At 41.7% G+C, this 15328-nt stretch overlaps 1 protein-coding gene across 1 annotated transcript in view; it reads left to right on the plus strand.

Annotated features, from left to right (window-relative positions):
• The window catches only part of DROSHA (drosha ribonuclease III), a 99394-nt gene extending 85020 nt beyond the window's left edge, over positions 1-14374 (plus strand). The window contains exons 28-32 of the mRNA XM_084620190.1: positions 7445-7527; positions 7618-7721; positions 9677-9769; positions 10627-10673; positions 13571-14374. Of these exons, the coding sequence (XP_084476316.1) occupies positions 7445-7527; positions 7618-7721; positions 9677-9769; positions 10627-10673; positions 13571-13701 (458 nt within the window). The 3' untranslated portion in view covers positions 13702-14374. The remainder of the gene's footprint in view (positions 1-7444; positions 7528-7617; positions 7722-9676; positions 9770-10626; positions 10674-13570) is intronic.
• The last annotated feature ends 954 nt before the right edge of the window (positions 14375-15328 follow it).

Below are 15328 nucleotides of genomic sequence, written 5' to 3' on the forward strand. Positions count from 1 at the left end.
TACAGAAAGTTGGTTACCCTTCCCTTTATATTTATGACACTCCCCGGTTGGGGAACCCCTCCCTGGCTCCAGAACTATGCCCAGCGTCCCAGTATTCAAGATTTGTGTGTCCTGTCCTTGATCCTTCTCCATCAGTGAAGAATATCAACACTGCCTGTGCTGTCTGGGGGAGGTGCATCTCTCTGCAAAGTGCAGTATCTGTTGCTCCTTCCCACCCAGAACTCAACAAGCGCAGGAGCTTCACCTGATAGAGAAGACTATGAGGCACCTTTCCAATCTGGGCCAGGGAGACCCCCTGAACATTGGCCTCAACTACCTAGCAGCACCTGTCCAAGCACGTGCCTTGGTGCACAGCCTTCAACATGTAAATCCAAGGATTCTTCTTCCAGGGTTCCCCATGACAGTAAAGGGCACTATCATCGATGCAAAAACATATCCCCATTGAGGACTGTCTATAAGAAACGAGCTTCCTCCCCAGCCAGTCCAGGTCAGGTGAGACCTCACAAATGAAACCTAATGAACTTGCTCTATGAAGACCCCCAGATCAGAGGGCAAAATGCATAAAAAGTTCTGTTGATCACTTCAGTACCAAAATGCAAAGATAGACATTCACCGGTTCCATCTACGAGTGCTGGTCCAGCCCCATTGTTGGTAACGCTTCATCCATCTAAAGACCGTCCAGTTGCTGCATATGCACTGGATCTACGGGAGCTCCTCGGACACCAGGGCATACAAAGACTTGTATAACACCAGAGGATACATGCCCTTACTTTGGGGGAGGAGTCTACATCAGTATCCCAGGAATCATTTCACCTCCAACCATCCAGCAGGACTACCCTGGTACCGATGGCACCGCCACTACCTATGGAGCAGTTCTCTGATTCAGAGGAATCAGAGAAGATGGCCCCATTGGTATCTCTGTAGAGACAGTTGAGCCCCAATAGGCAGTCGAGAAGTTACACCCACCATTCCACTCGATACAACCCCCCTCGCCCTGGGACTGCTGTTACCAATTTCCTTAGGGTCCCTGACAACCGATTGACCCCTCTTTCTGGCCTTCTTGGTGTTTGTGGGATACACATGGCAGGCTTCCAGGCCCCTCTCAAGAGTCATATCGCTCCTCTCCCTCTTGCCAGCTGGTTCGTCCATGTACGAGGAGGAAGAGGTGGAACAAGAGTGGCAGGTACCAACATTCCGTTGGTTGTCTCTTCATCAACTCCAGATGAAGTGGTTGCTCTTTCTTCGCCTTCTCTGCTGAATGACCCTTGCCAATAGCAGGAGCTGTTACAAAGAATGTCCAGTGATCTACAGATTCTATCAGAGGAGGCCCAGAACTTTCAACATTGGCTCCTGGACATCATACAGTCGCAGGGACTGAGTAAGGTGGCCATACCCATCAGCTAGAGTGGTATGGAACGGAACACTACATCATCCTGTTCCTTTTACACTGAAAAGGGCCGAGAGATGGTATTTTGTTCCTGCTAACTACCAAGTGTTATTACAAAATACTATGTTAAAACCTATTCCAGGCATCCAAACTTCACAAACTAGCTTCCCACAGAAGATAGGGCCCAATTTCAGTCTCTATTCAATGAGGGGAAGCTGGTGGCAAAGGTAGCCCTCCAGTCTGCAGTGCATGCGGCTGACACAGCTTCCAGAAGTTTGGCCACTCTTCTAGTTATAAGGAGGGATTCCTGGCTGCAATCATGAGGATTTCTTAGGGAGGTCCAGGACGTCCCTTCTGACAAATTGAATCTCTTCAGTGAGAAAATGGATGAGTCCCTGAACTCACTAAAAGATTTGAGATCAATTCTGCATTCCCTGCGGATTTATACCCCAACCTCCAGAAGGAAACATCAGAGGCAACCCTATAGAATGAGGCCTCCGCCACCTCATGCACATTGTTACCAGCGCACAGCTGAACCACCATGACGACACCAGAAGATTTAGAGACCTCGCTTCTCAGCCCCTTCTACTGCCACAGCCTCTAATCACTCTCAGCCAGGGGCCACTTTTGATGTATTGGTCAAGACCCACGTACCACCACTGATGCCAATCACCATGTCCCCTGTCATCTTTGGGGGCCGTCTCACGCTCTTCGCCCACAACTGGAACAAGATCACTGTGGACAGTTGAGTTCTGGAGATTATCCATAGAGTCTGCAGAAATGCCATAGAGTTTCTTTCCTTCCCACCTCTCACATCCCCTTCCTGGTCCCACTTCGGGGATCATTCTCACAAGGTGATTCTTCAGTGGGAAGCAGCTTCCCTCACTGAGGAGCAATAGAGCACATTCCGTCTCATTACCATTAGAGAAGGTTTTATTCTCCGTTTTTCTTAATTCCCAAAAAAGACAGCGGGTGGAGACCCATCCTGGACCTTCAACAACTCAACATCTTTATTTGAAAGTGGAAGTTCCGGACAATGAGGTTGGCATCTATAATCCCCTCCCTTCAGGAAGGGTTATGGTTCATGGCTCTCGATGTGAAGTTTCCATATGGATATTCAGCCATCACACAGGAGGTTCCTGCATTTTATGGTAGGCCAGGAGCACTTCCATTTTTTGAGTCCTCCCCTTTGGGCTGGCTATGGCACCAAGAGTATTTACAAAGGTTTTCCTTGTAGTGGTAACCCAGATGAGATGCCAAGAATATACAGTATTTCCATACCTGAACGATTGGCTCCTGGTCTGATCTTGTCATGACGTCAAGTCATCATCAAGGTGTTTCATACAACTCTGAATCATAGAATCTCAGGGCTGGAAGGGACCTCAGGAGGTCATCTAGTCTAACCCCCCGCTCAAAGCAGGACCAATCCCCAGTTTTTACCCCAGATCCCTAACTGGCCCCCTCAAGGATTGAATTCACAACCCTGGGTTTAGCAGGCCAATGTTCAAACCACTGAGCTATCTTCCCCTCCCCCCAAAAGTTTATAATGTAGCTAGACAAAGGTGGGGAGAAATATATGATACATAGAATCTCAGGGTTGGAAGGGACCTCAGGAGGTCATCTAGTCAGCCCCCTGTTTAAAGCAGGACCAATCCCCAATTTTTGCCCCCGATCCCTAAATGGCCCCCTCAAGGATTGAACTCACAACCCTGGGTTTAGCAGGCCAATGGTCAAACCACTGCGCTATCCCTCCCACTTAAGTGTGTGCATAAATGAAGAAAAGTATGTTCTGTTGCCCACAAGTTCAATAAACTTTATAGGGGCAAGATTGGACTTGGATTTCGCAAGATTGTTCCTCCTCTCAGAAAGGTTTCATGCACTGAGCACCCTGATTTCACATAACCTGCAATCCGTGCACAAGTGCCTCTCACTGTTGGGCCTCGTGGCTGCATGTACCTACATGACTCCTTTCACCAGACTCCATGTACAGTGCCTTCCGGCTCAGCTCTACTCAATTTGTCAACCAAGCAAGAAACACATCAACTCCTGGTCGTTCTTACCAGAGTTGTCATCTGACTTGGTGGTTGAACACGGAAAAGGTCATGGTGGGAGTTCCCTTCAGCCCTCCAACTCCCAGGGCCACCATTGTAATGGTTGCCTCTTTTCTGGGGTGGGCTGCTCATCTGAATAACCACACTGTTCAGGGTACTGGGATGCCACTAGAGGCCAGACTACGTACAAACTTACTGAAACTGAGGACGTGCAAGGCCTTTCTTCTGCATATACACTCACTCCATATTCAGATAATGTTGGACAATATCACCACTATATAAACAAACAGGGAGGAGTAAGATCTCATCCCCTCGGCCAGTAAGCCATCAGACTTTGGAAATGATGTGTCAGGAACTGTATCACAAAACAGGCCATGTGCCTTCCTGGAATTCACAACTCCCTTGGCAGACAAATGAAGCAGAAGTTTCTTGATAGACCATGAGTAGGAGATTCAGAACACAGTTCTGAGCAAGATATTTACACAGTGGGTAACTCTGCTATTCAACCTCTTCGCATCCCAAACAAACAGAAAGCTCCCCCTATATTGCTCCAGGGGAGCCATGGGTTGAGATTCCCAAAGCAATGCTCTGCTGATGTCTTGGAGAAACGGCCTCTGATATGCCTTTCCTCCCAGTTCCCTGCTTCCACAGGTCATAGGGAAGATAAGTCTCGACAGAGCCAACATCATTCTCCTATCACCTCATTGGCCCAGACAGTTCTGGTTCATGGAAGTTCTAACAATCTGTCTGTTCTCAGATCTCCTAACCCACAACAGGTGGAAGACCAAGGATCCCAATCCGGGCACACTGCATTTCATGGCCTTGTTTTTGGATGGGCATCAGAAATAGAATGCTCATGTTCAGCTCCCATTGAGGTGCTCCTTTCAGCCTGTGCACAACTGCACTAACATTCTCCAGATATTTTAACCATTCCAGTTGTTCTAGACGATCTCCTATCCCTGAAGACTTCAGGTCTTTCTGTTAGTTTGCTACAAGTACACCTAGCAGCGATATTAGTCCCTTCCTCCCTCTGGTGGAAGGATGATCTCTCTTTACTAACCCAGCTACAGTACAAATCATGAAAGCCCTGATCAGGATCTTCAGATTAGTGGTTAGACCTACCCCTCAATCTGATTCTAACTTTGCCCTGTCCAAGCTCACTAGTACGCCTTTCAAACCCAAGGTTATTTTTACCAGCTTAGGTTAAAACTTCCCCAAGGTACAAACTATTTTACCTTTTCCCCTTGGACTTTATTGCTGCCACCACCAAGTGTCTAACAAATATATAACAGGGAAAGAGCCCGCTTGGAAATGTCTTCCCCCCAAAAAAATCCTCCCAAATCCTACACCCCCTTTCCTGGGGAAGGCTTGATAAAAATCCTCACCAATTGACATAGGTGAACACAGACCCAAACCCTTGGATCTTAAGAACAAGGAAAAAGCAATCAGGTTCTTAAAAGAAGAATTTTAATTGAAGAAAAAGTAAAAGAATCATCTCTGTAAAATCAGGATGGTAAATACCTTACAGGGTAATCAGATTCAAATCATAGAGAATCCCTCGAGGCAAAACCTTAAGTTACAAAAAGACACAAAAACAGGAATATACATTCCATTCAGCACAACTTATTTTATCAGCCATTTAAACAAAACAGAATCTGTAACGCCTATCTAGCTAGATTACTTACTAAGTTCTGAGACTCCATTCCTTTTCTGTTCCTGGCAAAAGCATCACACAGACAGAGAGAACCTTTGTTTCTCCCTCCCCCCGTCCAGCTTTGAAAGTATCTTGTCTCCTCATTGGTCATTTTGGTGAGGTGCCAGCAAGGTTATCCTAGCTTCTTCACCCTTTACAGGTGAAAGGGTTTTTTCCTCTGGCCAGGAGGGATTTAAAGGTGTTTACCCTTCCCTTTATATTTATGACAGCCCATCTGTCCATGAAGGTGGCATACTTAGTAGCTATCACGTCAGCTAGGTGGGTTGGCGAGCTTGGACACTTCATGGTGGAACTTCCTTATACAGTGTTTCACAAAGAAAAGGTTTCTCTTAGACTGCACCCAAAGTTTCTCCCCAAGATTGTTTCTGAGTTCCACATCAATCAAACGATACTTACCTGTATTTTTCCCAAAACCCCATGCTTCCTCTGAAGACAGGAAGCTTCAGTCTTTCAATGTACAGTGTGCCCTGGTGTTCTGCCTGCAAAGAACCAAACCTATTAGGAAATCACCTCAACTCTTTTATCACCATAGCACAGCAGTCCCATGGGCAAGCCAGTTTCCTCCCAGAGAATTTGTAAGTGGGTCTCGGGATGCATCTTAGGGTGCTACAAGATAGTAAATATTCCTCCCCCTGGAGGGGGGAGCACAGGATACCTCCGTGGTATCCCTATCAGACATTCTGCTGCAGGACATCTGCAGAACAGCCACCTGGATTTCAATCCACATGTTTGCCGACACACTATGATCTACTCCATGCCTTGGCTACAGATGCAGTGGCGGGATTGGCAGTATTGCAAGCATCTTTGCTACAAGCCTCCTCACACCCATCTCCAGTCTAAACACTGCTTGCCAATCATCTGTGTGTGGAATACACATAGGGACCATCACTCGAAGAAGTAGTGGAAGTTACTTACTGTAACTAGAAGTTCTTTGAGATGTGTGGTCCCTATCTGTGTTCTACACCCACCCTCCATCCACTCTGCTGAGGGTCCTGTTGGATCTGTGCTAAGAAGAGGAATTGGAGAAGTGTTGACCTGCACTACCTATTATACCCTTGCTAGGGTGCACGAGAGAAGAGCTACTGCGCATGTGCGGGCCAACGGACACTGCTTTGAAGAATTTCCAGACTCAGGCGTATGGCATGAAGCATACACGTGTGGAATACAGATAGGGACCAAGCATCTTGAAGAACTTCCAGCTACAGTAAGTAATCTCCACTTTCAAGGGCTTGATAGTCAAATACTAGTCTCCCTTTTTGCATCCCCTACAAGCAGACGCAAAGAAGGTGATTTAGATGCCTAAGTACCTGATTTGCAGGTGCAATCAAGTACTTATTTGTTTACATGACCCGAGTTGTATCCCGCAAAGAACTGCAGGTGCAAAATTGTGGGCTCAGAAATGGAGGGTCAGTATAGGTGACGTCAATAATTTGTCCCTAAGAGTGAGGATTTATTGGCATCTGAGTCAGCAGGACAGGAGTTCTGACAAATCAGAGGTTGTGGCTCTGACATGCTCACATTATTAGAGAAAGAGAGAAAAAGGTGATCCCAGAATGTAGGGGTACTCTGTGCTTCACTGAATTTCAGTAGGAGGTTTCAAAATAGTATTTCCACAAAGAGTACAGAGACACATAGAGCAGGCCCCTCAATCCATTTATGAAAGTGTTTGCCGTTCTTCTTCCAAGGCAGGTTAAATGGTAATAAATATTTTGCCAAGAAAGTTAATCTGTATCCAGTGCATTTTAATACATTGTGTGAGAAATTTAGATCTGTTGTCTCTTGCCAAATCCTTTTAGTAAATGGAAACTATTCACAAACAATAGTGATTTATACCTAAGCATTTATAGGTTTCAGAGTAGCAGCCGTGTTAGTCTGTATTTGCAAAAAGAAAAGGAGTACTTGTGGCACCTTAGAGACTAACCAATTTATTTGAGCATAAGCTTTCGTGAGCTACAGCTCACTTCATCGGATGCATGTAGTGTACCCAGTAGTGATTTATTTCTAAGAAGTCCTGGTCTGCTAGTTAAATTACAGGATTAGGAGCCAGGCTCTGTTCCTGGCTCTATAAATGACAGTGTGTGTGAACGTGGGCAAGTTGCTTAACCTCTTGTTGACTCAGTTTCCTTCCCTGTGAAGCAATGATGACAATAATACCCACATCACAGCAATGCTGTGAAGCTTAGTTCGTTGATGATTTTAAAGTGCTCTAAATTACTCTAATAGTGCTTTAAGAGTGCAAAGCACTACACTCCTCTTGTGTGGGTGGTAATATCTAAATATTTTGTTTCTCAGCTTTTATTGCTGCACTTTACATTGATAAGGATTTGGAGTATGTTCACACTTTCATGAACGTGTGCTTTTTTCCACGATTAAAGGTAAGGTCAGTTTGCTTCATGTTTTCATATATCATTGCAATTTGACCTGTTACTGCAAACTCTCAATCTATCTTTGTGGATTTATTATAGGAATTCATTTTAAATCAGGATTGGAATGACCCTAAATCCCAGCTTCAGCAATGCTGCCTGACTCTCAGGACGGAAGGAAAAGAGCCAGACATTCCTCTGTACAAGTAAGGACCCCTGTATCACTTATACAAACTAATCATCAGTCTTTGTTTTACCCAGTACAAGATGTGATCAGACTCTGAACATCTTTCTTATATCTTGTCTTTATTTTAACACTCCATTTGATCATGACTAGGTTTAAAATTGTTCTGTCTGTTTAAAGAAATAATTCAGTATGCTTCCAAACCAAAGATATTAAAAACAGTCTTGTTTTGTTTGAGAGTAAGAAATTGTTGAGCCAACGTTTTGAGCTCTGTATGTTCTAATCACTGCAGAGCTGAATTAATTAGAACTTTGCCTTTTCATTACATAAAGCCCTAGTGAATTTTTTTTTCTGGGCTTACAGGGAGTTTTTAAATGAGTTCTTCCTTAAAAGATGAAAATTTTAAAAATGAAAGGAATATTCAGAATGCTCAAGTACAATGAGTGAGGTGAGGAAGATTGTTATTTGGATGTTCCCGTTGACTGTAAGTCAAGAACCTGAGCTCTGTTCCCAGCAGTACCATGAACTTTGTATGATCCTTGTGCCTCAGTTTCCCCAGCTGTAAAATAGGGATTATACCTACCTCATAGAGATGATATTTAATGTTATGTATTTGTAAAGCACTTTCACATCCACACAAGTACTACACTGATGGTGCAATGTAAGTAGCTGAAAAAAGGAGGAAAGAGAATGCTATCAAAGTGCCAGCCTTTTATTACCAGTATTTATTATATCCAAAATGTGTATAGAATTAAAACCCAGGCATATTTCTCACATTTACTGAAGTAAAGTTTCATATGAAGTGCAGTGAGTTGCAGTGAAAGTTGGCGTACTTCAGAAATATGATTGCAAAGTGATACTTTGCAGATCTGATTTCCCAAGTCTTTATCTGTGAGCTTACTCCTTATCTTAAGGGAGATAGATAAAAAATAAATGAATTTCTGTTTCTTGTGAAACCCACTGAGTATAAGTACATTATGTTTGTGCTGGGTTTTTTTATGATGATAAACTGATTTTGATAGTACAGCTCAGAGTCAGTGTACATATGCTGTTATCTTCCTATTACCTTGTTTAATTTTCTTGCCATGGAGTTATTTGTTTCACTGCATTTGCAGCCAGTAGTTTTGCTTTTAAAATCTAGGGTGTATTTTGTTTGTATGTATGTTTGGTGTTACACAGTTCATTAGATGCAGAATAGTTTAGTTAGATATTTCAAAAACTGATATGAAGTTTTGCTGCTCCTTCTGTTGAGAAACAAGGTAGCGGACAGAACTTATTCTGGCAGTGGGGAGAGCTGGGGCAGAGGAAAGAGATAAAAGGAAAAGCAAATTCATTGTGTGTCTAGGGAATTATGTCTTTCTCCTTGAGACGGTTGCTAATGCATAGCACAGATTCTCACTCCAATGGAAAGGTGGTCTGATAAGTGACAGAAACTGTAACTTTTCTGATGGAACAATGTGTTTATTCTGTGAATTTTTCATGTAGAGGAGCAGCATATCAAATATCAACACTCCTTTAAACCTTGGTAACTCTTTACAGTTTATGGGCCAAAATTTCAGTGCACATGGGCTGACTTGTCTGATTAAAAGTGGGTGTCCAATTGTATAGCTATATTTGTGCATGCAATTAAAAATGGATCCACAGAGTTGCAGCAATTGGATGAGCATGTAAGCATTTTTGACTACGGGTCATGCATTTACATTTTTAATTGGGCTTATGTGTAAGCCAGGATTGTTAAATAAAGCTAGTTTTACACAAAGACAAATTTTACGTACATACTTCGCGTATGTACGTAAAATTCACAGTTTTGACATCTTTTGGTTGAAGTAACATATACATCCAGCAGTCTAGCCTCTGACTTTGTGCCTTGTGCTAATCTTGCTAAATGGTTTGAAAACTTGGTGATTATATATGCCACTGATAGGTTATTGTTTCATACTTTATGTTTGAACAAAAATTATGTCTGTCTTATCTCAGGACCCTGCAGACAGTGGGACCTTCTCATGCCAGAACATATACAGTCGCTGTTTATTTCAAAGGGGAAAGAATAGGATGTGGTAAAGGTCCAAGGTACAGTGGAAATGTATGAAATGGTTTTAAAAAGCGAATTTGATTGTGAAAGTCTCTGAAATTACAGCACAGGAGACTAATATTTGCTGATTAGTCACAGAAAAGATAAAGCAACATGAGCAACAGCTGTGCAGCCTTCCCCACAGTACTTTGCGTCTGTGCTTCAACCTTACTTTAATGGGACCATATCCTAGTGGCTGGAGGTAGTCCAGTCTCAATGTCCATTTGGTCCTTAGCCTCTCTGCTGAGGCTCCCAACAAGCAGATGTGTTTAGTGACATTTATACACTGAAACCACCAAATAGCTTCCAGATGGCAGTGACTTTTGGTCACTGCTGACCATGGACAAATTTAAATTGGCAATTTAGGATCAGAGTCTTTCCCCATTTTTACAGATCACTGCCAGCAATCCAGCTCTCATTATTTTTTTGCATAGAAAAAAAAAGTTACACATTTTTATAATGGTCTTAAACCTCTAAGATTATTAGAACAGGACCGTAAGTACATAATTTTCACTTTGTAGTATAGAGTCGAAATGTCATTTGATTTTTGCTGCTCACTCTTCTATCTTTATTCATTTTTCTTAATTAAAACAATTGCTTCAATAATTAATTACAAAACAATGTTCGAACAACCTTATTGATCTAATTTTTTTTTTAATATTCCATAGGAATTATGGCACTATTATGTGTACATTTGCGGAAAACTTGATTTATCCATTATGTTATGGGACTGACTGACCAAATGATTATTTGAAGAGTGGATCACTACAGAGTAATCTGAACCCCAGATTCTGGGAAACTGTAGTTTACCCAGTAAAGCATAAACTTTTACCATGTTTTTGTTTGGTTTTCACAGTATTCAACAAGCAGAAATGGGAGCTGCTATGGATGCGCTTGAAAAATGTAAGAGGTTTTCTTGGGAAATGGGAAAACTATTGTAATTTACTCAACTGGGTTTTCATGGGGGGCAAGGTGCATGTTTTATGGGGGAGAAAAATGGGCCAGAGAATGTACACAAAGTGCTATCCGCTTCTGAACTTTAGGTTTGCTTATTAATAGTTTCCATAAAACTTTGTTAAAAGTCAAGTAGTACATATGACACACACAGGCGTTTTCAAAGGGAAGTTTTCAGTAAGTCACAGATACAGCAGTTGTCCCTTATTGTACTTAGTTTCTTAACCACGCGCAGGTTCCCCTGCTTTAATGTGGAACAGAAGCTTGCTCTGTGGTACAGGGTGAATGTACCCTACATATTTTACAATCATTTGCTAATAAGGTTGTCTACTGTGGTTAGTGGCATCCGTCTTCTAAAATGTTTTTTGATAATGTGGACAAGATAGGTCAATTCTAGGACAATGCTATGGAACAGTGTTAAAAGCCTAGATCCTCAGCTGTAGTGTAAGTTTTTGCAGCTCCACTGAAGTCAATGGAGCTAAAACAATTTATAGCAACTAAGGATCTTCCCCTGTGGTCTTGAACCAGGGGTCACCCAATGAAATTAATAGGCACCAGGTTTAAAATAAACATAAGGAAGTACTTCTTCACACAATGTACAGTTAACCTGTGGAACTCTTTGTCAGTAGATGGTGTGAAGGCCAAAAGTATAAGTGGGTTCAAAAAAGAATTAGATAAGTTAATCAAGGATAGATCCATCTATGACTATTAGCCACGATGGTCAGGGATGCAGCCCCATGTTCTGTCTGCCAGAAGCTGGCACTGGATGAGGTGGGATGAATCACAGGGCAATTATCGAGTTCCATTTATTCCCTCTGAAACATCTGATATTGGCCACTGTCAGAAGACAGATACTGGGCTGGATGGACCTTTGGTCTGATCTACTATGGCCATTAAGTTTTTATGTTTTTCTGTCTGTCATCTCCAGGTGTTGCCCACAACCCACCATCATCACCTCAGACTAGTCTGGATTGAGCTTAAACCAGATACCACTCAAACATGCACTGATATATTTCTAAATAAATATTTATATTTAATCTAGAAAGATTACATTTTTAATCAATAAAAGTCCGTAAACGTTGATTTCACCATACATACACTAACCAACGCAAAAATATTTTCATTAATGATCATCAATATTTATAGATAGGCAAAAGTAAGAAAAATGGTGCCTGAGAATCTTAGAGTCAAAATCCAGTGATTTAGACTTTTGAATTAGGCTTGTCACAAATGGACCGACAAATGAATAGGAAAAACAGGTCTGATTGTGTATTTTGACGTGATGTTGACAGTTTGCATTTTAATGATTTTGCTGTAACGTTTTAAATCTCAGCATCTACTGTCATTAACTAATTGTCTGACCCCCTCATAATTTCCCGCACATGTGAAAATTTAAATGTATAAAAAAAATTTAAAATGCTTGAATATAACATTGATATTAACCATTGATACTATAAGAAAATTAAAATTGAATTCTGCTATTTATATTTGTAGAATTGTAGAAAGCTAAATTGTTGCTTTTTGAGAATGGCTTTTAATGCAATTAGAAATGGTTAGAAATGGAGAAATAGTCTGAAATAAATAGGATGAAATTCAGTAAAGGACAAATGCAAACACATACAAAATAGGAAATGACTGCCTGGAAAGCAGTACTGTGGAAAGGGATCTGGAGGTCATAGTGGATCACAATTTAAATATGAGTAAACAGTGTAACACTTGCAAAAAAGCAAACATCATATTAGCAGGAGTGTTGTAAGCGAGACATGAGAAGTAATTCTTCTGTTGCACTCTGTGCTGATAAGGCCTCAACAGGAGTAATGGGTGCATATTTCAGGAAAGATGTGAACAAATTGGAGAAAGTCCAGAGAAGAGCAACAAAAATGATTAAAGATCTAGAAAACATGACCTCTGAGGAAAGACTGATGAAACTGGGTTTGTTTAATCTGGAGAAGAGAAGACTGAGAGGGGACATGATAACAGTTTTCAAGTACATAAAGGGTTGTTACAAGGAGGAGGGAGAAAAGTATTTCTCCTTAACCTCTGAAGATAGAACAAGAACCAATGGGCTTAAATTGCAGCAAGTGCAGTTTAAATTGGACATTAGGAAAAACTTCCTAACTGTCAGGATGGTTAAACACTGGAATAAATTGCCTAGGGAGATTGTGGAATCTCCATCATTGGAGATTTTTTAAAAGCAGGTTAGACAAATACCTGTCAGAGATGGTCTAGATAATACTTAGTCCTGTCTCGAGTACAGGGGACTGGACTAGGAAACCTCTTGAGGTCCCTTCCAGTTCTATGATTCTAGGTTTGTTATCTTAGAACTTGGCTATCATTTTCCTACTCAGAATGCTGCCTGGCTATCAAGCATGCTTTTGCATTTTCTAAAATAAAAACAGTAATAATGTGAACATCTGTACAACACTCAGAACAGTTGCTCTTACTTTCTCAGATATTTTAGTTGCTCTCATTCCACAGAGTGTTGATGTATTATTCTCACTTCACTTTTTCAATATTAGCTACCTGTTGCCAGGGGAACAAAATGTAAAACCCAAGTATTACTTGGACATGTTACTATGTCAGCATTTTATAATCTCTATTTCTGAGAATAGGCCAGGCTCCGTAGCAAGGGAAACAAATGTTGAAATTATCTTTGAAAGTAAGGTGGTCTGATCATGCTGGACTTCCAGTTTTGTACTGAGCGTTACAAATGAAGGAGGCAAAATGTTAACAGCATGACTTTTTCTCCTCCATCTTATAAAAGAAAAATAAATAAATAAAAATTGAAGCATTCTCTGTGCTATCAGCTGCCCTCTATTAATGTAAAATATTTTTCCCTGTGTCAGATAACTTTCCCCAGATGGCCCATCAGAAACGGTTCATTGAACGGAAATACAGACAAGAGTTGAAAGAAATGAGGTGGGAAAGAGAGCATCAAGAGAGAGAGCCAGAGGAGACCGAAGAAGTAAGGAAATAAAAGGAGGGCACGGAAACAGTGGCATATTTACTTACTTAATAACTCAGTGGCCTATGGTGACATAACCTAGTTTCATGCAGATGACAAATGAAGCATGCCTGCTGACAGCAAATACATCTGTTAAAAAAAATAGTTTCTTTTATTCTGTTTTAGCTGCAAAGTCTTGGGGACTTTTCCTAAGATTTTTTTTTACAAAAAGCCCTTTTAGCTTTTATGAAAAGTTGTGGAGGTGTGCTTTTGTTTGTTTGTTTTTAATTTTGTCTTGTATGAAACAATAAAGTGTTAATTTCAGAATCTCTCCTTTCCCTTGCAAGAAAAAAAAATAATGGTTTAATTAGCATCTCCTGTATTTGAATGTTTCTGTGCCAAAAGACCTGCAGACACTGTCATACTGACCTAGTGCTGAAGAGGAAAAAGAAGTTATTGTGGCCCTGGTTCAGCAGAAGACTTAAACTGGTGCTTAACTTTAAGTGTGTACATACAGTTAAACTCATAGATACTAAGGTCAGAAGGGACCATTGTGATCATCTAGTCCGACCTCCTGCACAACACAGGCCACAGAATCTCACCTACCCACTCCTGCTGAATTGGGACCTTAATAAGTTTTTGGTCCATCTTAAGTACAGTAAATTTATAGCAACTTTATCACAGGAATATTCCTTATTTACTCCTCAGAGAATTCTGTGCCAAAAAATTAAAAATTCTACGCACAATATTTTAAGATTCTGCATATTTTATTTGTCAAAATAACACAATATAATCATACCAGTTTCAATTATTTTGGTAATTTATTTCAAAATACCTGTTGGCAACTATGTCTGTAACAATACAGATGACAAAAAAGATTCAGGAAATATTTTTTGACAAATAGATTCCTTAGTAGGCATATTAATGCAGAAATCTGAGTAATAATTCATTTAAACTACAATACAGAACCATATTTTCCACACCCCTAAGAAGCCGTGCAAAGGCTTCCGGGAGTCAGGGGTAATGGAGTAACTGAGGGAGAGGGAAGTAATTACTGGGAAGTCGCCTTTATGCGAACTTGGAGGATTCTTGAGTATGGGTTGAAAAAGTGTGGAACAGGCTTTTTGGGGCAGGGAGGGATTGTTAGAGATCTTCCCCCATGCAGACCCTGGCTGACCCCTAGCCTCTCCCATTCAGTCAGGCACATCTGCCCCTGTCCCCATATGTCCCTCCACCCCCACTCAGACACCCACTTTCCCCCATCACCATTTGGCCCTAGACCCCCTCCCTCCATCCCCGTATGTCTCTGTACCCCCACTCAGCTACCCCCCTTTTTCCCTGTGGCCCTGTGCCTCCATTCCCATTCAGCCTCTGCCCCAGTCTGTCCTTATGAACCCCTGTCTGTGACCTCCCAGCAGCCCCATGTGCGCCACGCTGTCTAACCATATCTTCTGTCTCCTGACCTGGCCTGACAGGCGCTGTGAAGAAGGCACTGCAGGCTCTTTCTCTTCCCTGTCGTAGCTTGGGCTGGCCGGGAGTGGCTGCTCTGATCTAGTGCCACAGAGCCCTGGTGGACAAAAGGTGGAACAGCGGCAACTTTTAGACAAGTTATTTTCTGCGGGAAAAAATATGTGTGGCACATGAATTATGCGCATGCGCA

Source organism: Lepidochelys olivacea, assembly GCF_965140295.1.
Source record: "Lepidochelys olivacea isolate rLepOli2 genome assembly, chromosome: 2".
Lineage (NCBI taxonomy): Eukaryota > Metazoa > Chordata > Testudines > Cheloniidae > Lepidochelys > Lepidochelys olivacea.